This window comes from Annulohypoxylon truncatum, assembly GCF_022578515.1.
Source record: "Annulohypoxylon truncatum strain CBS 140777 unplaced genomic scaffold F4807scaffold_13, whole genome shotgun sequence".
Lineage (NCBI taxonomy): Eukaryota > Fungi > Ascomycota > Sordariomycetes > Xylariales > Hypoxylaceae > Annulohypoxylon > Annulohypoxylon truncatum.
In genome coordinates this window covers 408,828-432,475 of record NW_025953799.1, presented here as the reverse complement: position 1 = coordinate 432,475, position 23,648 = coordinate 408,828, and the positions used below count along the sequence as shown (strand labels likewise).

The window sequence follows — 23,648 nt, the reverse complement described above, 5'->3', positions numbered from 1 at the left end:
ACAACTAACGGACGTCGGTCGAGATCTAGCTCCGTTCCTAGCACATGGCTCAATGATAGATATATATGGAAGATAGCTTAGCTGATGGCGCCATCACACCGTAAGTCTGCAGTAGGACCAGAGAATCGTTGATAGTTCGCAACCTCGACTATATTAGGCTGTGGGGTATAGGAATATCCGTCGTAATAGATACGGAATTCAGTTGACGTACCGCCGGTTTTCGAGACGCCGATAGCACCGGTCAGCTGCGGCATTCGTATATACAATCCAAGAACCGTATTTCGACCATTCGTTCTCATTTGCTTTCATAATTGCTGTATGTACATACGGAAGATTAAAGAGTGTAAACCTGGATATACATAATAATGCTGGTTCAAATCGCCGATCGACCTTGGGGGTATCTTATGATTCCAAACTCCCTCCCCTCTTCCCCCCCTCCATCACGACTCTCAATAGTAATAATCTCAGGGACTAACTAGGCCCTTAGCTACGGGTCATATGAACCGATAGTCAAATAGCAATTCGACCTCACCATGTTAATAATAACATTTGGATTGATCTCCAACTAATGCATTAAAAACAATGATACAACCGTGTGAGGCCAACGCGAAGTCGGCAATGACCGTACCTGTACCTATACCTGTACCCTTTACCCCAATAATGCCTCGGAAAACACCAAGATGATCAGGCCATGACGTACCAGTGAACGCCGGGCTCTGTCCTTTCAAAACACCCCAACGCAGTATGCAGTCGCACGAAATAATACACCCCAATCCCCTCGCCAATATTCTTACATACCTGTATCAGCACAACGTTTATAATTGTGAGCTCTTAAGCCATAACATCTCGCAACGAAGCTATAGTCATCCTTTTCTTCGCTTGCTTGGCCGCCCATTCGCGGCTCTGCTGTCGGGATCGTTCTGCGGCTTCTTCTCGAGCGAGTTTGGCTAACGCTTCCCTTTCGCGCTTTTCCCGCTCTCGTTCACCAGCCCACGAGTTGTCTCGCTTGTATATCTCCTGACCGCGAAGTCTCTGCTGTTGTACTTCTTCCGTTGATACCGAACTACGCTGTGCGCTAGTACTTCCAGACGTGGAGCTTGATGTACCGCGAACCGGCTGCACTCCGATTGGATCAGGATGGAGTCCTCGGCCTCGCGGCTGAGTCTGGTTGTTCGTCTTTGAGAGGGGAGGGCGCGGAGTAGTATTCAGGATTGGAGATACATCTTTGCTAAAACCAGACGCAACTTGGCCCGAGTTCTCTACCAGGTGCCCCTTATTCTGTCGAGCTCGGCTCGCAATCGTCTCACGAGGGAAAGTACTAGGCGCTGCGCTTGAGCGGATTGGTCTCGCCTTGAATTCCCGTCTCTTCCGTTCCTCTTCCTCTTGTGCCTTTAACTGCGCCTCGCGTTCTTCGCGCTTACGACGGGAGATGGCCTCTCCTGGCAACTCAAAGTTAGGTCGGGGTAGAGTTCTGGCTGACTTAGCACGTCGAAGACTTGATACAGTCGGCTTTGTCAATTGCTCTACAGAAAATTGTGTCGAGACTCGGGCCTCGCGCTTTTCTTTCAATTTCCGAGCGACCTCATCACCAGGCAATTCAAAAGTAGGGATAGTGGGTTTCTTTGTTGACTTGGGAGGCTGTTTTGGCGGTAGGAGACTTGCTATACCCTTTGTAGTTGATTTCCTCGGTGGATCTTGAGCCGCTGGCTTACCCTCGATCCTCAGCTTTGGAGGGTCCAGGAAAACCATCGATGTCGCCTTACGCACAGATCGTCGAGGTTCACTGGTCGCCTTGACTCTAACAGAAGAGGCAGCCTTTGATGGGGTAGTTTGCTTTGGTTGTGGTGTCACGGACCGGGACCTCTTCGCTTCGCTGGTCTTAACGGATAACGATTGCGTCGAAGACTTGTTTTCTGGGCCCTCCTCATCCGGGGAGACGATTCGTCTGAAATGGGCCGCCACATCGAACGCTTCTAGCTGCTCTTCGAGTTTATCGAGCGCTTCCACAGAATCCTCGATTCTAGCGATAGGCTGTGCAGGTGATCTCGGTGCCATTCCCTCTATGCGCTTTCCCCTGTTCGCGGCGGGGCTTGTGGATGCTGACCTAGGCTGCCGAGTTCCATCCGTTGACGATGTTTCCAACTCTTTCACCGGCGCGAGTTGACTACTCGTGTTAGGTTCTGCAAGAGCCATGTCCCCTTCACCCTTAGGTCCGACGTCAGCTAACAACTCTTCTCCCGGAGCCAACGGCGTCAAGAGTATTGTAAACTTCACAGGCGCAGCAACCTCGTCTGGATTATCGTGTTTGGTGCTATCCTCAGCCGGTAGGAGATTGAAGCCGAAATGAACCTTTCTGAGCCTAGGAGGTGTGGTGGGGTCTGAAGTGGGAGTTGTGATTGGAAATTTTGAAGAAAGGATACCCTCAAACCAGCCGTCGCGATGCTTTGCGATCTGTTCCTCAGCTGAGGGAATGCCTTTGCGCGCAAGCACAGCCAATGGGTGATTCGGGATTTCCTCAGCTATCAATAATGTTGAGTTAGTACAACTCAAACAACTACAACTCTGGTGCGTTGATAAGTATTAATAAAAGACATACACGGAGCTGGAAGTTCGAGATGTTGTGTCTTGCCTGAAACACTCTTCGTGGCAGATGTTGAAGCGCGTTGCGGCTCGTCTTCTGGAACAGTTGCGAGAACCTCGAAGGTATTAGCTGCAATTGCTGGTCTTGTTAAGCGACGCCGACCCTGGTTCTTGGAGGTATCTTTCCACTTGAATCCGTTTCTGCACTTCTCAGTATCTATGTGAAGTTTCTTCAGGTCAGTCGTGAGGGAGTCAATTGTTGAGCTGGAGTCGGTACTCGAAGGCCGATTCTGTAGTTGAGAAACAGAGAGTTCACCAAGGATAGAAGAGTTGTTTAATTCGAGGCTGTCATAAGAAAAGTGATCGTCTTCATTGGAGCTCGTATCACTGGCTATATCGAGCACCACTTTTGAGGGAACAACGGTCATCTTCTCGGCCTTCGATTGCTTCGATTGGACGCAATTGACCAATAATGGCGAGGCAGCTGGGGTTGCACGGCTCAGGGGCCCAATACAACGGAAGCAAGGGTTTGATGAGTTATTACCTAGTAGCCCCGGACCAGTGACAGCGAGCACGGGTATGCGACGATGGCGAATAGCGAGTATGTATCAAAATTGTAGTGGGGTTTTGGGATCCCCTGCAAGATAGCAAAGAACTTGTATTATTGAATTCTATCCAACTGTGGATGATGTGCGGGTTGAACTCTTATGATGCCTGGTGAATGATGAATGTTGTAGAAGAGACGGGTTTCATTTAGGCGGATTTGATCGTCAATATTTCTATTAGTAGGATTCACAACCGGACTTGGCAGCACCTGCACTTTGGTCCTCAGAGTTAAATTTTGTTGGAAACTTCGTTGCGTAATGCGCGGTATGAATTGATCGCTTAACTCGAGCTAGTGCTATTGACTTTCTCGAGTGTAGCTTTCCCCTGGATACATGTACGTAGTACGTCAGATCTTTTTCCCGAGGCAATGGCTCTAGTAACGCGATCTGACGCGAATCTAGACGCGAACTTTCCCCACTTCAATCCGTGAAAGACACCCCCTGCATCGATTGTGAATCATAAGCCTATGACACCGTGATCGATCTTCCCCAATCCCACAGTAATGTCTAATAGCCTTATAGAAAAGAATTGGCTGGGTAGAACGGTCAGTACATAATTGCTTCAGCCTTATACATATACGAATGCCTGCGGCTGATATATACCTGGGTAGCGGTTATCACTAGTATAGATAGTGAGTGAGCACGGGCGCATGAGATCTGACCCCCTCTTAAGACTAGATCTCTATAACCCAGTGCATAGGTAGTAAAGATCTTTGGATCCCAGTCTTAAGAGAGAGATGATGAGTTGTTCTCGTTCTCTGCAATGGCCTCTGCTTGGGCCTGCAGGGCTGGTGCATGCTCTGTTGGTATTCGAACTAGAGTCTGAGGTAAAGGAAGAGTGTCTTGAGTCTTCGTTTCACCCTCATCTTCTACGTTTCGCGGAGTCGGTATTTTTGCTGTGACAGAGTCAGAACTGCAAATTCCTCCCTAATACTAAAAATTGGACGTGAGCGTACTTGATGCCATGTTGATAGCCCGAAGCACATTATGCCAGTTACTCACTACCGTCGCAATTGCTGTCACATATAGGTCAGTCAAGAAGAAGCCAAACCCACTACTCATGCACTCGTACCTTCTGTTCCATCCGAGAGAGTAGCAAGCTTCTGTTCTAGAGCTTCCATCTGGTTTGCTACGGCTGCGCTTAGATCTCGCAGCTCCTTTAGATTTTCGAGCTCCGCCTTCTTCTCATTGACCCGGGCAACAAGCGCCGGTGATTGGCCCGTAGACTGGGCACCAGGATTGCCTGAAGTAGAAGCCTGACGTAGATGGCTGGGAATACCGCGCGAGGAGAATGCCATGTTGATTTTGGTTAACCGTCTTTAAGAAGTTAAAGTGCCTGGATATAAATTGGCTTAGGATGGCTGAAATCCAATATGGATTAGAGTGCCCTTAGCAACGGAATAAGTGGAGAAATAAATGCGACTTGATGAATTTCCCAATTTGAGGTAAACAGCAAGTATCAGACGCTAGAACGTGTTAACCACAGATATTTTGACAAGTGCCTGAATACGTCGGGCGCATAAGGTGACGGGTGCGTGTTACGTGAATGCACAAGTATTGTCGTTGGAAGAATATGAATATTGCTCAAGATAGATATTTGCATGATGTGATAGGCTAGCACATAATTCCTAAGGCTGTCAACCTTGGGAGATTTTATCGATACCCGATTTGGGTGTGTTGTTTGTGTGTTACCTACATAAATGCTCTAGTGTGACGTGAACATGTGCATGCTACTGCGTAATGTGGACAAATCCCTGTACAGCCCCTGTATAAATAGGTGGTCATAGCTCTGAACTATAACCCATTCGGAAGTTTGTTGATATTCACTGTGGAGACGGATCCCTTGCCAACTCATTTCGCCCACCAAAACTTTGAAATTCTTCACCGCACCTCAATAAACTACACCAACTTGCACCCATCGTCTTGCATGCTACTGCTCTCCGAAGGAGACTCTGGATATCCATTCGCTGTTCACGGGGCTTTTTGCATGATTACCAAACTTCAAGATTATTGCTGGAATAGTTAAATAGCCTCAAAACTCCCGCCGCCTGATGAATCTTCACGATGGCACGACTGAACGAACCAATGGTGTCAACAGATAGCGTTGAGACGCGTATGTCCCCTCAAACATTTCACCACTCCTCAAAATATAATGAAGCCAGCATGTTAACGTTTGTTTCTAGTGCGTCGAAAGTTTCTACGCCAGAATCGCGACATCGCACGAGTAAACTCGACTCAATCGCTGAAAATACGATCCTTGGAAAATGAATGCGTCCGTCTTCTATCCGAAAACCTCGACCTTCGGGGCCAGGTTTTGCGACTTCAGACCGAATTAGAGGACAGCAAAGCTCAGAAAATCGCCGATCATGCCCTCGAGATTAAGGAGAAGATGGAAGCGCAATTAGCAGAATGGGGAACTATGCTTGCCAGTTTGGGACACGAACCGATTCCTAAGAGCCGATCGCCCAGAGAGCCTAAGAGGGCGAAACATAGGTCTAATATTGGTCGCATGAGTATGTCTGAATGGAAGAGAAGAGATACAATGAGCTCGAGCTCCATGAAGGACTTAGAAGCCGCCGCTGCCCAAGAAGGCAGATTGCCGCCCATCTGGGAAAACAAGCCATGTCCTCGTGAGACATTAACGTAAGTCGCAATCATCGAACAACACAAATAACACATGCTAATAATCTTCCCAGCCGAGACGAGATCTTGGCATTACGTTCTGTAGTCGATGATAATGACGATTCTCCGGATCTTGGACCTCCGCCTGTATCACGATTTGTTGATGAAGATCCCGTAAAGATCGATCTACCAGCCAGACGCCTCTTAAATAAGCCGGATTACTCGCCTCAGGACAATGCGTCGTCTGAGCTTCAGGACAAGCCAGAATTACCCCCTTCCCCTAAGGTCGATGAACGAAAAGATGAAGTAATCAATGATGCGACTACCGTCAACGTCGAATCCCAGGAGACTAGAGCAAATATTGCCGATTCTCCTACCAACAACACTGTGAAGGCTGGTCTTAAGAGGAAGCAGAGAGAAGAGGATGAGAAAGAGAACGCAGTTATTTCCAAGCCACCACCCCTAACCGCTGCAGTTGTAAAGGGCGAGCCCCAAAAGGCTATGAATGTCAAGCCCCGGAGTCTTGGCAGACCGATCAAGCCTCCCTCGAGCCGAAAAGAGGCTCGAGACAAGACATCAGGTTCCACGGCCCCGAGGAGACCGTTGTCTACGAAGAGCTCAAACGAATACATCAAGTCGCCGAAGAAGACTACGAAGCCTTCCGCCCCGGAAGAGGTCACAAAAGACGATTTAAAGCCAAAGAAAAGCTCTTCGCTAGTTGTGATACCAATCCCCCAATCACCTGAGCCAGTAACAGTCATGAACGTGGAGACTGAGGCCGAGACTGAGGCGCTTTCTGCAGAACCTAACTTGGCCGTTCCCGACACACCGGAGCCTACGCCAAGGGATGAAGTGAGAGACACGCCACCTCCGACCGACCTCTCATCTAGGGGAGAGAACGCGCGGGGAAGTCGCAGGGCTAGAGCTGCCGTTAGTTATGCTGAGCCGAACCTTCGGGATAAGATGCGACGGCCCTCGAAGCAACTACTTGACGCTGTGTCGGGTGAGGGTAAGCATATTAGACGAACTAGTCAGTCCTCTTCTGGCCCTTCATCCGTCAAGTCAGAGGAGAGGCCGGAATCATGGAAGGAGCTTCCCTCAGCTCATAGCGCAAGATCCACTCCGGATGTTATGGCTAGTCCCCTAGCCCAGAAAGGATCGAGGAACTGTTCTACGGATGATTTGTCCACAAGCGTGGTGGTGAATAGAAAGACTCGAAACCCGCAAGGAGCGGCGGGCGACGTTGAAACCAAATCAGGCCCTCGATCAGCCAACCGCCGTTTACACGACATCGCAGCACGTGAAGCCGAAGTCGCGAAGATGTTCGACACTAGCTCGGATATCTACGATATTCCCCACACATCGCCGATCGACGACTCAAAACGCGCGATAGAATCGGAGGATTCGATTGCCAAGAAGACCGGTAGCAGCAAGGGAGCTCGACGTTCGAGATCGAGACGATTATCATCGGCGATCCGGGAGGACTTAGATCCTGAGCCGGAAGTCCAGACCAATCAGAAGGCTCCGAGACAGACCGGTTCGACCAGACGAGCGACCATGGCAGCATCGAAGGAATCGAAAAGCGAATTAGAACACTCGGGACTCGAAAGTTCTATGGAGGGAGATAGCCTGACCAGCACTTCTTCCGGTTCGTCCGCCGAACCAGATGGCTCGACTAGAGATCGCGCCGCGACTAGACGGAGGAGCATGATGTTATGAGGGAAAAGAGGAAAAACAATTGCATTCCACTATGATAATGATTCGCACGGTCGTTTGAGCAAGGCTTTTTTCTTTTCAGTTTTCAGTTGGGAGTAATTGTATTGATTAAATAATCACCAAGGCTGAGACAGGTGTTGTTGGCTCATCATAGTTCATTTTCGTGGCGTTCGGTCGTACGCACGTTACTCTTTAGGAGTGCACAGGATACCAAATCAAGTCTTCTTCGTTTGTCTGCCAACTTGTTAATGTTGGGTCGTTTCATTAATCAAGGGTATAAACCTGCTCCTATGTATCGTAGGAGTACATCGTGTTCTGGTTCATCAGTTGACTCTCGGAGAACTTGTTAATCTAAATAGCCTCTTCTTAAAATTACGATGACCCTCCTGTGGGCTCTACAGGTTTTGTGTAAGTCACCTTCTCTACGGCGACGTTCTCCACCCCATTCGCATCTTTTCTCAGCTGGTAGACGTAGAGTGTGAGTGATATACCTTGAACCTGTATTCTGTCAGTGAATGGTTATAAGAGCAACCCAAGTGCCTTATTCAATCCAAAGTGTTCCTCTTCTCTTCCGAAAATTCAGAGGATGGGAGAGGCTAAAGCGATAGAAGAAGGCTATCTGCAACTCACATCCATCAGACAGAAGCTAGGCACCATATCTTCGCCCTCCTTAGTCCAGCCTGTCGTGTAGGCTCCCGTGGCGCTGCCGGGATTCACGAAGAACTTGTCCATGTACTCGAAAGCATCGAAGCGGTGGGTACCTCCCCAGCACAGCACGTCCACGTCCAGCTTATTCGCCTCGGCCAGCAACAAGTCTGGCTCCGTCGATACAAGCGTGAATCCTTCCACGAACCCGATGCGCAGAGATCCGTGCGTCACCACCTGCGATAGGGGGAGGGAGGCGGCCTCAACGTCGAAGCGGCCTTTGACGATTTTTAGGTCGGGCGCGATCGATCGCAGGTATTCGTATGTGGGCTTGTCCGTCAGGTTGCCGAGGCAGAGCGTCTGTCCGATCTTCCCGGGAGAGAGGAGCTTCTTAAACTATGAGAGGGGGAATTGGTGTGAGTAGTAGCACTACCGAAAGACGAGGAGCGGAGGATCACCTTTTGTGGTATATCGAGGGCACGGTCGGGAATGTGAAGATCCCCGATTACGAGGATGAGGAAGGCCATTGTTTGTATATTGAAGGATATTAAAGATCTCTGTGTGTGTCTATGATGTGTACCGTACGTCCCGGTCTAAAGAAAAAAAAAGCTATGCCTTGCTTAATCGTATCAGAGGAAGAATTGCGTCTTAGTAGGCAGCACCGTTTCTAGATGCGTGAAGCGGTGTGGTTGGGGAATAGCGAATTCGGATATCAACTAGAATCCAGCCAATTCTCCCAATAGCCTCGAGGATTGTATTATGGCTGTGAAAAAGGTGTGCCTCGTAACAAGGAAGTTGTAGACTTGAACATGAATACTGAAGCTATCGCCAAAGCTGCGAGGCTGACGTTTAACTTTCAGGGACCGGGAGCATCGAGGGCCCCGCAATTCAAGCTATCGATATGTACCTACGTACCAATCCTCCTCTCCATTGATGTGGGAACACTTGCAGGAATTGAGGCAGGTACGCCACAGGGAATCTCATTAGGTACCTTAGATAATCAATCAAGTGCTACAGGGCATACGTAGGTAGCTTCCGTCACTTATTATGTTATATTTTAGTTTCGGGTTAATAAGAAGCGGCCGAAGACGGAGACCACGTAGTCAAAATGAACATAGCATATCCGATCTATTCGCAAAAAACAAGTACGTATAACTGAGCTTACTCTATGCGATACGATAAGACCGACAGTACGGGTGACTACATATTGCGGGGACGCTTACTCTAATCATCTCACCTCTAGAAATCGAGAGATTATTAACAGCATCTAGACATAAATCCGGGGGGATCTCCGATACACTTTATTTCCTATCTCTTCAAGTTCTTATCCGTTGAGGAATGAATGGGAGTTTCCCTTTTTGCTAAATCTAGATCTTAAGTGGTGGATATTACTTGAATTAGACTATTCAGGGGTAAGAGTCCCTTCAATTCCCTTAGTCGAAGGTTATAGGTTACACGACTCAAACTCTTCAAAAGTTACCCTCCATTACGACTCCCGTAGAAGTCTTAAAAGCTGGCTTACTCAACTTTTGTACGGAAGGCTGCCGGAGCGGTGGTCGGCGATATGCCCCACCGTCTTCTCCAAACATCGTCCAGCTCCAACCCCGCAGCCCGAGTTTCTATTATATCACGACACCTTTCAGGCGGCGCCCAATCTCCCGCCAACTCAAGCTTTTCAAGCAATATCTCCATCTCTTCGACCCAGACTCGTGACTTTTCTTCGTCGCCTACCAAGATGTCGTCTCAACCAGAACACCCGACTTTGCTCATCCCGGGCCCCATTGAGTTTGACGATGCTGTCTTACAGTCCATGAGCCATTACAGGTCTGTAAGAAAATTATATGTTCAAGCATACGCCCATATCTCAGGAAGGCCAATTCTAACATACCGCAAATAGCGAGTCTCATGTCGGTCCAGGCTTTGTTGCTACCTTTGGCGAGGCCTTGTCCATGCTTCGCAAACTCTTCCAAACTACCTCGCCCTCTTCGCAACCATTCGTCATCTCGGGATCGGGAACGCTTGGGTGGGATCTAGTAGCGGCAAATCTGGTCGAAGCTGGCGAAGACGTCTTAGTTCTAAGCTCCGGTTATTTTAGCGACGGTTTCGCCGACTGCCTCAAGGTCTACGGTGCCAATGTCGATCTCCTTAAGGCCCCCGTTGGTAGCCGGCCGCAGTTACCCGAAATCGAGAAGGCATTGAAGAGCAAGAAGTACAAGGCAGTCACAGTTACACACGTAGACACGTCTACGGGTGTGCTCAGCGAGCTCCAGAAACTTTCCGAGACAGTTCAAAGTGCTTCGCCTGACACGTTGCTGATTGTGGACGGTGTTTGCAGTGTAGCTAGCGAGGAGATCGATTTCGATGCGTGGAAACTTGACGGTGTAATAACAGCCAGCCAAAAAGCTATCGGTTGCCCTGCTGGCTTGTCAATATCGATGTTCAGCGGCAAGGCAATGGACGCCTTCAAGGCGAGGAAGAGTCCGCCATCATCCTACTTCGCCTCCATGAAGAACTGGACACCTAGTATGCAACATCCCCTGAGGTCCACGGTACGTCGATAATGATCACTGACCATTAACCTATTGCATAGTCATGCAGAATTACGAAGCGAAGAAGCCCTCATACTTTGCGACTCCGTCTCCACAACTTATCCATGCCCTCCACACAGCGCTAAGTCAGATTCTTACCAAGCCCCTCTCCGAGAGATTTGCTAGGCACAGGGAGGTGTCAGACAAGATCAAGAAAGCCGTGGCAGACCTGGGGTTGAAACAAGTTGCTGCCAACCCAGACGATCAGGCCCATGGAATGACGGCCATATACCTGCCCGAAACTGTCAAGGCCACTGATATACTCCCAAAGCTTGCGAAGAGCGGCGTCATCTTTGCTGGCGGCATCCACAAGGAAATCGCGCCTAAATACATTCGCTTCGGACACATGGGTATCAGTGTGGTATGTCAAAGATGTTTCTACCTAGTCGTGGTTGGAAATGATAGAAGCTAATAGTAACAGACTGACCCTGCGAGAGGTGATGTTGACAAGGCAATAAACGCGCTGACGAGTGGGTTGTCTGACTGCGGATATCAGAAAGCATAAGCCTGGAATATACTCAAGGTAGTTAAGGCATGCTTGAGACGCTCAAGACGGCCACTCAAAGGCAGTAGTTATTTCTCACAACCCGTTTCTAGAAAAAAATATTGCTCAGCTGGAGAAATAATATCGTATCGTCTGTCAGATTTAGGGCAAATGACAACGAAAAAGGCTCACAGTGTAACCATTCTATCAGAAAGGCATAGACTAGAGGATTTAAAGAGCGGAAAATGGAAAATTCTATCATTCTGGGAAACCTATTGGGCAGAGATCTACTCCATTCGATGAGATAACGCGAGATTTCTTTGGCCACGTCATTTGACCGCCTTGTTCTCTTTGCTTCCCGTCTAATCACAGAGGAAGAGCTAGAACTTATCATATATCATCGGGAACCTACTTAGGTAAGTTCCCGCAACTCCAGCGGCCCAACTATTATCGACATTCCTTGTGTAGGATTTTAGTTTTTCTCCCATGCCCAACGACTCGAAGTGGCGAAAGACGGGCGATGTTGCGTGACCTGATGCCTTCTGCGACTTCCGAGTAATCTTTCTCTCTCTGGAAATGACGGGACACCGGTCATGAATGTAGCAAGTTGGAAAGAAAGGTCTAGCAAAAAAAGAAATCCTGAGAGATTGGGAGGAGTATTTATGTAATACTTCGGTACCATTAAATCGGGACGATGGGTTCTATGTAATGCGCAGTACATATGTGCATAAGGCATAAAATACTATGTACATCTTGAAAGACCCAAAAATAAATTGATGGCCAACCAAGAAAGAGCGCTGGGTACCTAACTACTAGTGAAAAGCAGCTTCCAGTTGGCAGTTGTACAGGGCTGATAGGAACCCGTGGCAACCTTAAACCACACGTGAAGTACAGTATGTAATGTACGTCGTTAGTAGGTGTCGACGCTATTACTAACACCGGGAAGGTACACAACGTCAACTTTAAATTATTCATTTTCAAATCCGAATCAGCGGTGAGCTTTGATAAGGAAAAAAAAACATCTACCCGCAACCCCTCCAAATCGCCAAATCGGATAATTTTCGTGGAGTTGCAGGCACACAGTTTTTCATATCGATTGTTTCCCTTTGACCTTACTTTGTCGACTTCGCTACAATCTCAGCAAGACAAGTCCCTTGTCAGTCTTATCTTTGCATCGAAGTCGTAGTTCAGCTCTTACCTTTATCCTTGTTTTCACAACGAGGCGGGCACTTTGGCAGACCTCGGCGTTTCAATACCCTAAAGCTCTGACGTGAAAATCGGAGGGGTCAATCTTCGTTCGTAAGTAAAAGTGGTGACCTCGGAGCCTTGCGTGAGAGACCAATGACATAATTGCCAGGGTGGGATCTTAGGCTCTTGATTGGTTGCCGCCAAGGTTATTTAACGCTGCTAACGACGAGTTTCAGCCGCTACCGCGCTACAGCAGACAATTGGTAGGCTAACGGTAGGCCAGCCTCTAAGCATAAACCGTACCTAGTACCGTGCTCGGTAAGTGCGAAGGTGGATACCTGGTAGGTACAAACATTAGGTATCGGTCTGTGCTACAGGCACTCATGTACGTACCTATGATAGCTTTTGACCCAGCTCCAAAAAGCCCCCCCAAACCCCACTACCAACTGTTCGAAGTAGCCGCTATCATCTCACAGACTGCCTCTTTGAATTCTGGTGATACCTTTTTTTTCACAACTCAACCGTGCAATCCATTCCACTACTAACATCAACCACTGTACCCGTCAAACCTTCCACTAAACATCTTGACTACCAGATTTTTCCTCCATAACCTGCGCATAGTCGGAGTAAAGAAGACACGCAACTATCAACTACATTTCTCCTCATACACAATTAGAGCGAGCCTTTCTTCGGACTTCTAGGCGCGCAGCCTACCTCATTCTCCCCCCGCCACCCCATTCGAGATGGCGCCCACAATCTCGGAATTGGACCTCATGGTCCAGTCCTTCTACGAAGGTCGCGGCGAACAGGTAAGCGTATCATCATCCGTATTCACCCATTTCGCAGTGGCACATACCTGCGAGTATGCGAGTAACTAAGCTACTAACACTTGAGTCTTCCCCGCCTTCAGCAAAAAGCCGCCCAAACCGCGTTGAACCAGGTAAGTTAATGCGCCATGCCATCCTTTTTTTACACCTACAGCAAGACTAACGTATATGGCGCATAGTTCAAGGAAGATCCCGACGCATGGCTACTCGTCGACAAGATTCTTGCCGAGTCAAGGCACCCGCAGACAAAATGTACGCCGCGCCCATCCCACAACATTAGTAGATATATGGCGGAGGGCTAACGGGTTGCAGATCTCGGGCTTCAAATATTGGATAGTGTCATTATGACGAGATGGAAGGTTTTGCCCAGAGAGCAGTGTCTAGGTTCGCCATCTAGCCTCACGGCCAATATCACCGTGGGCCAACATAACTAACCGGAGCGCAGGCATTCGCAACTTTGTTGTCAACTTCATCATCCAGGCGTCCAGCACGGAAGAATCACTCCGAGCCCAACGAACTCTCCTGAACAAGTTGAATCTGGTCCTAGTCTCGATTCTGAAGCAGGAGTGGCCTCATAACTGGCCTACGTTCATTAACGAAATCATCTTAGCCTGCCGCTCGAATCTGTCTATCTGCGAGAACAACATGATCATCCTCCGTCTACTTTCCGAGGAAGTCTTCGACTACTCGGCCGAACAGATGACCTCAGCAAAGACTCGAAGTCTCAAAACCACCATGTGCAACGAATTCTCCCAGATCTTTCAGCTATGTCAGGAGATTCTTACTTCGGCAACCCAAACGAGTCTAGTTAAGGCTACTCTAGAGACGTTACTTCGCTTTTGTAACTGGATCCCCTTAGGGTATATCTTCGAGACACCGCTCATCGAGACTTTGCGCACACGGTTTCTCGAGGTTCCCGAATTCCGTAACGTTACCTTACAAGTGTTCACTGAGATCGGCGGGCTTGTGACTGGGGGACCGGGACAGGGAAATGCCTACAGCGAACAGTTAGTGAAGATGTTCGTTGACGTGCTTACGACCATTGCCGGTATCATCCCCTTGGATCTTGACCTCAAAAGCACTTATCCGCAGAGCAATTCCAAGGACCAGGAATTTCTCCAGGAGTTGGCATTATTTTTGTGCAACTTTTTCGGCCAGCATGTTGACGTAAGTTCACTCCGGGGATGGCTGCGATAAATATGTGCTTACTTTGTGTTTAGCTAGTTGAGAATTTACCTAACCGAGACTTCCTCACACACGGTCACTTCTATCTCATCCGAATCTCTCAAATTGAGGACCGCGAAATCTTCAAGATTTGTCTAGATTATTGGCTCAAGTTGGTCCAAGAACTATACGAGGAGATGCAAACTGCGCCCTTGCCAGAGATGAATCCCCTTATGATGGGCGCTGGCTCGACCAATGGAGCGGTTAACCCAAGCCTGCTGCAAAATTTCCCCCTCCGCATGCACAAGTACAAGGAGGTTTTATCAAACCTTCGCGTTGTTATGATCGAGAAGATGGTACGACCCGAAGAGGTTCTCATTGTTGAAAACGACGAAGGTGAAATTGTGCGCGAGTTTGTCAAAGAGAGCGACACGGTGCAATTATACAAGACTATAAGAGAGTGCTTAGTATACTTGACGCATCTTGACGTGATTGACACCGAGACGATCATGACCGAAAAGCTACAGAAGCAAGTCGATGGCACCGAATGGTCATGGCATAACTGCAACGTTTTATGTTGGGCCATCGGCTCGATATCACTCGCGATGAACGAGGAGACGGAGAAACGATTCCTCGTTACTGTGATCAAGGATCTTCTGGGGCTTACGGAAATGAAACGTGGCAAAGACAACAAGGCTGTTGTGGCCAGCAATATCATGTATATTGTTGGGCAATATCCTCGTTTCTTGAAGGCGCATTGGAAATTCCTTAAGACGGTTGTCAATAAGCTCTTCGAATTCATGCACGAGTCACATGAAGGTGAGTTAGTTCGTTTAGAGATAGCGGACAAGAGCTAACCCTATCACAGGAGTGCAGGATATGGCGTGTGATACGTTCATCAAGATCGCAAGACAATGTCGACGACACTTCGTGGCTCTGCAGCCTAGTGAGAGTGAGCCCTTTATTGAAGAGATCATTCGTAATCTGCAGCGCATTACATGCGATCTCACGCCTCAGCAAGTCCATACGTTCTACGAAGCTTGTGGTTATATGGTTGCTGCGCAGGGTAACAAACACCAGCAAGAGAGACTACTTGCCGAACTCATGAACGCACCCAATGCAGCCTGGGACGAAATCATCAGAGCAGCTACTCAAGATCCCCAAATTCTGCAGGATGCTGATACGATCAAGATTATCGGAAACATTATGAAGACTAACGTATCGGCTTGCTCTTCTATCGGACCTTACTTCGGCCCGCAGATTGGCAGGATATATCTGGACATGCTGCAAATGTACCGTGCTACCAGCCAACTGATTTCCGAGGCTGTTGCCTCCGATGGTAACTATACAATGCTCACATTTTTAAAGTCACGGGCTAATATGCTGACACAGGCGAACTTGCTCCTCGTATGCCCAAGGTTCGGGGTTTGAGAACCATCAAGAAGGAGATCTTGAAGTTAATTGAGGGCTACGTCGACAAGGCAGAAGATCTACAAGCGATCCGTCAACAAATGGTACCGCAGCTCCTTGACTCGGTCTTAGTAGACTACAACCGCAACGTTCCGGGCGCCCGCGACGCTGAGGTTTTGAAAGCAATGTCTACCATCATCACAAGACTTACAGTAAGTAGACTTGTAGGAGTCACAGTCTTGCGATTTTGCTAATGGTGTATAGGGTCTTATGGAAGATCAAGTGCCGATTATTATGCAGAATATCTTCGAATGCACTCTTGAGATGATCAACAAGGACTTCTCCGAATTCCCTGAACATCGAGTGGAATTCTTTAACCTCCTTCGAGCCATCAATCTGCATTGCTTCCCTGCGCTGCTTAAACTTGACAACCGTCAGTTCAAGTTCGTCATTGACGCTTGCATGTGGGCTAGCAAGCACGACAACCGTGACGTTGAGAGTGCTGGTCTCAATATGTGTCTCGAGCTCGTTATCAACATTGCCGAGAAGACTGATGTGCAGACCTCTAATGCATTCTTCCAGCAGTTCTTCATCGGTATCTTGCAGGACGTGTTCTTTGTCCTAACAGACCCGGATCACAAGGCTGGCTTCAAGACGCAATCCTTGTTGCTAATGCGGATGTTCTACTTTGTACTCCCCGCAGACGGCAGCACGCCAAAGATTCAAGGCCCAGTCTACACAGACCAGGCTCCAGCTGGCACAAGTAACAAGGATTTCCTTGCCGAGTTTGTCGGTGGTCTTTTGCGCAACGCATTCCCTAATCTTCAGATGTGAGTATTACTGCAGTTGATAGATTGATGATCGAAAGGCTAACGAGTCTCCTAGTCACCAAATCGGTGCATTTATCGATTGTCTTTTCACGATGAACACTTCGTATGAGAAATTCCGACTCCAAGTTCGAGATTTCTTGATCTCCCTCAAGGAGTTTGCCGGCGACAATGCTGATCTCTACATCGTTGAGAAAGAGCAAGAAGCAGCAGACAAGCTCACTGCCGAGCACGAACGACGAGCAAAGGTCGGAGGCTTGTTAAAGCCTTCCGAGATCGAAGACGACGAATTGTGACTACGAGAGGAATTTAGAAATGAATTCGCCCCTCGGCACTCTTCGAGCACATTTGACTTGCCCGGACAGACGGAGGGTGACCATCTTGATGGATGGGACATTTATGGTCTCTGATACCCTCCCAGTGGCACTCGGATGAGATTACTGAGGGATTGACTTTATACTTTCTGTCACGTCTTTAAGTGGCTTTTCTATTATACTTTTGTACGTGATACCAAAATAGAACTGCCATGGCTGACTACTACCACTATTTATCAACGGCCAGCTGGTATGCGGCCTAAGGAAATTGCGTAGCTAGTCGTGTTTTCTCTTGACCCAGAGTCTAAACCTGCCGAAGACCTAATAGTCTGGTAAGAGAGAATGTGCCATCGGCTTGACGGAGACGAACTTAAAAAAAGGGGCGATGGCATGGAGGGACGAATGAATGCATATATGCGGCTTTATGAAGGTGGTGACATTGGCAATCGTTAGGGGAACGGGAGGTCTAGCAAGTACGCCTGAACGCGGCAAAGAAAAAAAATGTTAGGGGCTGGGCAGTTTTCTGTTCCATATCCCGAACACGATCTCTTTTTTCTCGTTTCTAGCTAGGTAGTCAATGGCGAACTGATAGGATTAGCCTTGGGAATCGCTTGTTCGGAATAATGGAGTTCTTTTTGCTTTAATGGATGTGATGACTTGCTAATACGTGAGGTTTCAAAACGACACTTCGCATGATATTTCGATTTTGTTCGGTTCGTTCGTGATCCTACCGAGCCATTGGGCAAAGTACGTTAAACGAGGGGGATGGTAGATCGTCTCCTGAGATCTAAGTTTTCTCAGATGAGCAAGTCTTGCTTCACCTTAGAGTAATGGAGGATACCTGAAGAACGACGTAGTTATCTGTTCTGTTTCGCTGTTCCTGGTAAGTGAATATGGATATGTCTGAAGCCTATTGCGTACAGAAATTCTTAATCTACCTACATATATACCATCAGATGGAATATCCTTCGAAGGGCCAAAACCCAGGAAAGAAATAGGATAGAATTGAAGTAAAACACATCCAAACAAGAATTCAACAAGAGATCAGCAAATTGTAAATCTCTATAGATGATTCTCTGGTTTATCTATTATAACGTATTAGCCTCTCAAGCACACCAAAGGCTATTTGAGTAATTACCATAGATTGTCGTCGATCTAATCACAACATACACACCTAGTTGCGGGAAAGATAATATCATTATTTATTCTCTCGTCAATCTTGAAGAAAATGTCTGGTATAGTTATAAGTACATAGTTCGTAAGATACGGGAGTATCTTATTTATATGATATACATAGTCATACACTTGTATCCTCTTCTAAACTCTCTGTTACCCAATTCCCAACCTCTTTCCAGATCAAGTTTGCCATCGGCACCGCACCGGCGGAAGGACCCATCCGACTTCGTCCCTTATCTACATCCGTCCGTCGAAGGCCCGGCCGATTCCGAATGGGGGATGGAAAAGGCGGGGCTCGAAAGAGAATGTGTTTAGAACTACGTACTTTGTAGGTATAACAATATAACTTGTTCCACAGCCATAGAAGAATGCAAGTTTTTATTCTACCTCACTAGACCTTCAGAGGCTAGATCTTATTACTTATAAAATAGAAATGATTATCACATAGCTCATGGATGTTCAAGTAAACCGTGTCGGACGTCCCGTCGTAGGTGATAGGTAATTATATAGATTTCTATTTGATGCCTCTCCTGCGGGGGAACTCCATCATGTTGCCTTCGACTCCACCTCGGAGCGGGACCTTATCACACAGTTGGTGCGCCCTCCAAATACAAATGCTATCTCTTGCCTTATTACACAGCAAGCTTTGTTAGACAACGCGTTTTTTTCAAGTTGTCTATGCCGGTCCGTAATCATAGCCAAGTACTCGAGAAATACCGAACTATTGTAGATTGTTGTCTGTTTGCTATCACGGGAAATCATGGCTCCCTCAGCGATCACCGAAGAACCCGTTTTGGGCGTCTCGCCGCTTAAAGGCCAAGACAAGCCGTCCGTCGTGGAAGGCAAGGAGAAGACCCCCTTAGAGGCTATTTCTCACGGCATACTCATGCCGGGGATACCCACCTTCCCGGACTACACCTCCCACCGGAGGCACATCCTAGTACATATGGCCGCTACCTTCCGCTTCTTCGCACGAAGTGGCTTCACCGAGGGGCAATCGGGGTAAGTCAATAATACTTTGCCGTACTCACCAGTAAATGTCAAAGCAGCCGTTTTAAGTCCACAGCAAAATCCGTGCCCTGCCAAGCCCTACGTCAGTCTCCTCAGGAGAGTTCGGTACGCTAACCTCACACCGCATAGACACATCTCGGTGCGGGACCCGGAGTTCAACGGGCTCATGTGGATGAACCCGCTAGGCCGGCACTTCGGCATGCTGACGGCCGGCGACATGATCTGCCTCGACATCGCCACCGGCAAGATCGTCGGGGGCAACACGTCGCGGCCCGCCAACGCCGCGGGCTACCTGATCCACTCCGCCGTGCACAAGCGCCGACCGAACGATATCCATGCCATGTAAGAGTCCCTCTCTAACCTCCCCCCCCTTCATCCCTCTCAATCACTCTCTTTATCAGAGAACGCGTAACCCCTCTAGCCGTATACGGCATACGTCGCATGTTGTTGCGTCCCTGGGTAAGTAGACGCGCATGACGAAGGAATCAACCTCTCTTCGGTAAACCAAAAACGTGCCGACCGAGTCTCGCATGAGGGGGGATTCGCACATCACTGCAACTGTAAAAAAAGAGAGGGAACAAAAAAGACCAACGCAGGAAGAAAAGACAATTCCAAAACATAGCTAATAGAACTTTTGCGTCCGAAAGATGCCACGCCCACTCCAACGCAGGTCGAGCCTGGAGCGTATTTGCCCGACCCCTGGAGATGCTGAACCAAGGTACGTAGACATGAGAGGGACACCCCGAAGCCCCACCGATCCAATCCAATCCTTTCCAACACGAAACCAAATTTTAAATCAACCTTTTTTCGCTGTCCCTGTTTCGAACCTTTGTTTTCTGCATCGTACCTGCGCCGGGGCGGAAGAACTTGCATGATACCGTAAATGGTATGGATGTGATAGTGCCCCTTCGGAGCTGCTCCGGAGGAGTCGCCCCCTGGTCTCTCTCTCTCCCCCCCCATCCCCACCCGTCTTGCCTTCCCGCTTTGCTCTATCCTGGACAAAGAAAGAAGATGGACGACGTTGCGCCGTCCGAATTGGGACGGACTTGCATGCATATCATTTTTTTCTTCTTCAGACATACCTTAGTATGTGGTTAATACTCGGTACACGCTAACGAACCCCATACTAGACGTCTGCAACTTCCACAACGCGCACGCAGTCTACGCGCGCTACGGGGGTATCGTGTTTGCCTCGGAGGAAGGCGAGTATATCGCCGAAGCCCTCGGAACCCGTAACAAAGGCGTGATCCTGATGAATCACGGCCTCCTAACCGTGGGCCACACGGTCGACGAGGCGGGCTTCATGTTCGGCCTGCTCGACCGCGCCTGCGCAATGCAACTGCAAGTCGAGGCCGCCGCCGCCAACGGTATCCCAAAAAACATCATCAGCGACGAGGAGGCGGCCTTCAACTTCAAGATGGCCAGCGAGTCTAACATCCTGTACCGCGAGGCCCAGCCCGATCTTGAGTACGAGATCGAGGCCGCTGGCGGGGAGGATGCGGTCGCCAGGGGGTTCGACGCGTTACAGCGGGTGGCGTCGTAGATACCTGGTTAATGGCAGATGACATATGGCATATGGGAGTGAGCACGGGACAGAGATCTCAGATCGGAAAAAGGCAAGGCAGAATAAAGCTTAGCAGGGGAAATGAAAGAATTATGGCATGATTTGTATATAACTGAAGCACTGCTGTCGGCATTATCTCAACTTGATCACCCTCCCTATCTACGCACGGCGCGTTCTGATAGGCGCGGTAGGCATTCGCTAATCAACGAGCAAGGGAAGGGGGAAATTGGAATAGATTGCAGATTGAAAGATTGTGTCAGTGCTCGGCTAAGACATACCTACTGTTTCCTTGATTCGAGCAAGACGATGATACCGAATCCTGGCGTTTACCAAGCGCTACCCTAAACTCTGTGCTCATGTGCATAATCTACCCCGAGTTTAGGTATGGGGTTCGCGGTGAGCGAAAGCAACGTTCGCGAGACTATTGACATTAGTTGCGGGGTGGAGGTAGTATTTTGAAGATTGAAGTGGACGATGGATGGCAGGTGATGATGCAAGCTTGACGACGGAACAGACCGAAGAAGAAAACAATGTGTTCTCCTTGATTTTCTGCACTTTTTCTTTGCGTTGCCGAAAGGTGTTCGTTCGGGCTACAAATAGCATAGCGTTGTAACGGGGAGATGACGGGATGATCCCGCAGATGGAACGGCCCGCATTTTACGTACCTAAGAAACCTGGGGAGGTAGGTTTGAAGCAAGGGTGTTCTGGTGATGCAAGCATCGGATCGCCCGATGATGATCGAAAGATTAAGTCACGAATCGTCCAAGACGTGACCAGCAATCCTACCTAAAATAAAAACCTCCTTCCTCTCTCGCCGAAATATGATGAATATACCCGGTTGCAGATCAAGATCACTTGGGGGCCATTATTCTGACGCCGATGTTTCACAACGAAAATCGACAGGGACTCACCGAAGAAAAAAAAAAAAAAAAGTAGAAAATTTTTTAGAATAAGGGGTCGTCTAGATGTTCCCCCAGCGCGACGCATAGTTTCGCACATCGCCAATGCGACTTCATTAGATAGACGTTGCTTCGTGGGAGACGGAACGCAATCTCTTCGTTCTCGACCGCACCCCCAATCTGCAATCCTTCTATGCTGCGCTGCGAGCCCGGAATGGCGGCCAAAGATGAGCCCATGCAATGGACCTTCGGGCGAGATCCGCGATCAGATCAATACGACCATCAACCTCAAACGTACCCGGTCAGAGCCGTTATGAAGCGACGCGATAACAAAGCAACTCAGGCGCTAAACCTCAGTCGTAAAATTTTTTTGCGATCTCGTGTTGAGGCTCGGCTCGTGCGGTCGCTTCCCCCTTTTAGAAGATAAGCACACTATCTGCGAGTAAATCTGAATTGCGTGCAGGATTTTCTCGCGCGATCAGGGGTATTATCGTCCTTGGCAGATCGACAACCTTTTCCCGCCAACATACGGTTCAATCGCCCAAAGCGCCGGTCTTCGGCCATCAACCATAGTTGACCGGTCGACTCCCTTAGATGGCTTAGATAGCTTTTGGGGGCGATGGTTGTACGGCAGTGAGTGATAGACAACCTCGGGCGATCCTGCAGCAAAACGCTCGGTTCGACGCAGCATAAGCGAGACTTGGATATCATCTAATGACACATTCGAATGCACGAAATGCATAAGTAGCTGTTGGCCTGGCTATAATAGTTATGTATGCCGAGCGGGAAGGTGTGGTGGCTTGCAGCCAACTTGTCCTGTTCCCTGATCAGCGCAGGCTAAGGCTGGGGTAGAGGGTGCGGCTCTAGATGGAAACCCTAACGAGTACGTATCATGCAAATGTTGATTATGACCCCTGAATACAGGTGTAGATCTAAAGATGACTAGAATTCGTAGTGTCGCGATAAAGTAAGCGCGTAAAAGTCTATACAGGATCGGTACTCGGTATTTTCAAAGCGACAAAGTGTGGAATGTGACAACTCCATTGAATTCTAAAATACCGGTACACCGAGAGAGGATTCGTAAGTGCGCCGAGTAGTCTTGCTGTAATTGACAACATTCAAGCCCACTTCGTCGCAAAATTCATGCACGGTGCAAAGCCACCGAGGTAATGGTGAATCGTGACAGAGACAGGTAGTGGATAGGACCTACGATATGAATTAATTCGAAGCGAATTCAAGCTCAACTAGAGCTCTCACTGGATCAATATCCGGTTTCCAAATGCCAGGGTAGAATCAAGGTCACTAGACATCTCCACATGTGTAAAAACAGGCATCGGATGCCCCTGTAACGACGTCAACCAGACGCTATTCCGTCGAAACGAGGCAGGAAACATTCCTTAACAACTTAAGCAGATGAGTCACCTGCTGTAGAACTGTAATTTCCGTTTCTCGCCGTGACGAATTCGAGCAATCCAAGCAGCGACAAATTTGTTTGGGGTTGCGTCAGTGACACTATCCACATTCCCAGAGAGAAACAAGCCAAAGGGTGGAAACGTAGTCGTGGAATGGGGATAAGGCGGGCGGATGGGTTTCTGGAAATTTCCCATTTGCGTGAAATTCGACTTCAAGACTCATCAATAGGCACGGATGAGTCATCCGATGTGGATCCGGGCGGGTCTTGAAAGAAGGCTCTCATTCTTTTCTCTCCCAGCAGACCGGTGTGAAATCTCGTGGTTCTCGATAACATCTAGAGACCATGCTGTGAGTATCAAGCCGGCTTCTATCACCGGCACACAGGCACGACGGCACACAGACGTGACCCAGGCGGAAAATTAATCACGATTTGAGACTGTTTGCGTGGAACGGGTGGGAACCCATCCGATTGCATGTCCTCTCATCTCCCCTTACCTAAGAGCCTCTCAGAACGACACGGTATGTAGTACTCTCACACGGCAACGGCTGTTACTAGAAGCGGCCCCTGGTGCCTGGATCATTACTAGGTGACGACTCATCGGCCGAGTCGGATGT

At 48.6% G+C, this 23,648-nt stretch overlaps 7 protein-coding genes across 7 annotated transcripts; 4 read left to right on the top strand and 3 right to left on the bottom strand.

The window, feature by feature from the left end:
• Positions 1-565: 565 nt before the first annotated feature.
• F4807DRAFT_64569 (uncharacterized protein) lies at positions 566-3,320 on the bottom strand. The gene is made up of 2 exons (XM_048003301.1): positions 2,597-3,320; positions 566-2,519 (listed from the first exon to the last, which is right to left on the bottom strand). The coding sequence occupies exons 1-2, from the start codon at positions 3,006-3,008 to the stop codon at positions 832-834; spliced, it is 2,100 nt and encodes a 699-aa protein (XP_047854918.1). The 5' UTR covers positions 3,009-3,320; the 3' UTR covers positions 566-831.
• On the bottom strand, positions 3,265-4,796 carry F4807DRAFT_423275 (DASH complex subunit Dad2-domain-containing protein). Its single transcript, XM_047997757.1, has 4 exons — positions 4,258-4,796; positions 4,142-4,201; positions 3,789-4,081; positions 3,265-3,718 (listed from the first exon to the last, which is right to left on the bottom strand). The coding sequence occupies exons 1-3, from the start codon at positions 4,481-4,483 to the stop codon at positions 3,912-3,914; spliced, it is 456 nt and encodes a 151-aa protein (XP_047854917.1). The 5' UTR covers positions 4,484-4,796; the 3' UTR covers positions 3,265-3,718; positions 3,789-3,911.
• Positions 4,797-4,868: 72 nt separating this feature from the next.
• F4807DRAFT_64362 (uncharacterized protein) lies at positions 4,869-8,142 on the top strand. The gene is made up of 3 exons (XM_048003300.1): positions 4,869-5,298; positions 5,369-5,828; positions 5,882-8,142. The coding sequence occupies exons 1-3, from the start codon at positions 5,250-5,252 to the stop codon at positions 7,524-7,526; spliced, it is 2,154 nt and encodes a 717-aa protein (XP_047854916.1). The 5' UTR covers positions 4,869-5,249; the 3' UTR covers positions 7,527-8,142.
• On the bottom strand, positions 7,711-8,836 carry F4807DRAFT_63821 (vacuolar protein sorting-associated protein). The gene is made up of 3 exons (XM_048003298.1): positions 8,627-8,836; positions 8,154-8,564; positions 7,711-8,021 (listed from the first exon to the last, which is right to left on the bottom strand). The coding sequence occupies exons 1-3, from the start codon at positions 8,693-8,695 to the stop codon at positions 7,896-7,898; spliced, it is 606 nt and encodes a 201-aa protein (XP_047854915.1). The 5' UTR covers positions 8,696-8,836; the 3' UTR covers positions 7,711-7,895.
• Positions 8,837-9,464: 628 nt separating this feature from the next.
• On the top strand, positions 9,465-11,305 carry F4807DRAFT_63847 (alanine--glyoxylate aminotransferase). Its single transcript, XM_048003299.1, has 4 exons — positions 9,465-9,992; positions 10,066-10,691; positions 10,759-11,117; positions 11,178-11,305. Exons 1-4 carry the CDS (start codon positions 9,733-9,735, stop codon positions 11,259-11,261), a joined length of 1,329 nt encoding a protein of 442 aa, XP_047854914.1. The 5' UTR covers positions 9,465-9,732; the 3' UTR covers positions 11,262-11,305.
• Positions 11,306-13,171: 1,866 nt separating this feature from the next.
• Positions 13,172-16,952, top strand: F4807DRAFT_459769 (CRM1 C terminal-domain-containing protein; the record flags this gene model as incomplete). Its single annotated transcript, XM_048001415.1, has 10 exons — positions 13,172-13,237; positions 13,339-13,368; positions 13,435-13,507; positions 13,568-13,639; positions 13,701-14,422; positions 14,476-15,238; positions 15,288-15,758; positions 15,812-16,041; positions 16,094-16,659; positions 16,715-16,952. The coding sequence occupies 10 exons, from the start codon at positions 13,172-13,174 to the stop codon at positions 16,950-16,952; spliced, it is 3,231 nt and encodes a 1,076-aa protein (XP_047854913.1).
• A 1,954-nt stretch (positions 16,953-18,906) lies between these two features.
• Positions 18,907-20,700, top strand: F4807DRAFT_459768 (arad-like aldolase/epimerase; the record flags this gene model as incomplete). Its single annotated transcript, XM_048001414.1, has 4 exons — positions 18,907-19,148; positions 19,287-19,499; positions 19,805-19,875; positions 20,288-20,700. The coding sequence occupies 4 exons, from the start codon at positions 18,907-18,909 to the stop codon at positions 20,698-20,700; spliced, it is 939 nt and encodes a 312-aa protein (XP_047854912.1).
• Between the last annotated feature and the right edge of the window lie 2,948 nt (positions 20,701-23,648).

Excerpts from the sequence above, each read along its gene's own strand:
- F4807DRAFT_64362 (XM_048003300.1), top strand. The coding sequence starts at position 5,250 with ATGGCACGACTGAACGAACCAATGGTGTCAACAGATAGCGTTGAGACG. Across the intron at positions 5,299-5,368 it reads AACAGATAGCGTTGAGACGC|TGCGTCGAAAGTTTCTACGC; the intron begins GTATGTCCCCTC and ends GTTTGTTTCTAG. Across the intron at positions 5,829-5,881 it reads TGTCCTCGTGAGACATTAAC|CCGAGACGAGATCTTGGCAT; the intron begins GTAAGTCGCAAT and ends TAATCTTCCCAG.
- F4807DRAFT_63847 (XM_048003299.1), top strand. The coding sequence starts at position 9,733 with ATGCCCCACCGTCTTCTCCAAACATCGTCCAGCTCCAACCCCGCAGCC. Across the intron at positions 9,993-10,065 it reads CAGTCCATGAGCCATTACAG|CGAGTCTCATGTCGGTCCAG; the intron begins GTCTGTAAGAAA and ends TACCGCAAATAG. Across the intron at positions 11,118-11,177 it reads GACACATGGGTATCAGTGTG|ACTGACCCTGCGAGAGGTGA; the intron begins GTATGTCAAAGA and ends TAATAGTAACAG.
- F4807DRAFT_63821 (XM_048003298.1), bottom strand. The coding sequence starts at position 8,695 with ATGGCCTTCCTCATCCTCGTAATCGGGGATCTTCACATTCCCGACCGT. Across the intron at positions 8,565-8,626 it reads CCCTCGATATACCACAAAAG|TTTAAGAAGCTCCTCTCTCC; the intron begins GTGATCCTCCGC and ends CCCCTCTCATAG. Across the intron at positions 8,022-8,153 it reads CTAGCTTCTGTCTGATGGAT|GTTCAAGGTATATCACTCAC; the intron begins GTGAGTTGCAGA and ends GACAGAATACAG.
- F4807DRAFT_64569 (XM_048003301.1), bottom strand. The coding sequence starts at position 3,008 with ATGACCGTTGTTCCCTCAAAAGTGGTGCTCGATATAGCCAGTGATACG. Across the intron at positions 2,520-2,596 it reads TCTCGAACTTCCAGCTCCGT|CTGAGGAAATCCCGAATCAC; the intron begins GTATGTCTTTTA and ends CATTATTGATAG.
- F4807DRAFT_423275 (XM_047997757.1), bottom strand. The coding sequence starts at position 4,483 with ATGGCATTCTCCTCGCGCGGTATTCCCAGCCATCTACGTCAGGCTTCT. Across the intron at positions 4,202-4,257 it reads TCTCTCGGATGGAACAGAAG|CAATTGCGACGGTAGTGAGT; the intron begins GTACGAGTGCAT and ends TATATGTGACAG. Across the intron at positions 4,082-4,141 it reads GGCTATCAACATGGCATCAA|CAAAAATACCGACTCCGCGA; the intron begins GTACGCTCACGT and ends ACTCTGTCACAG.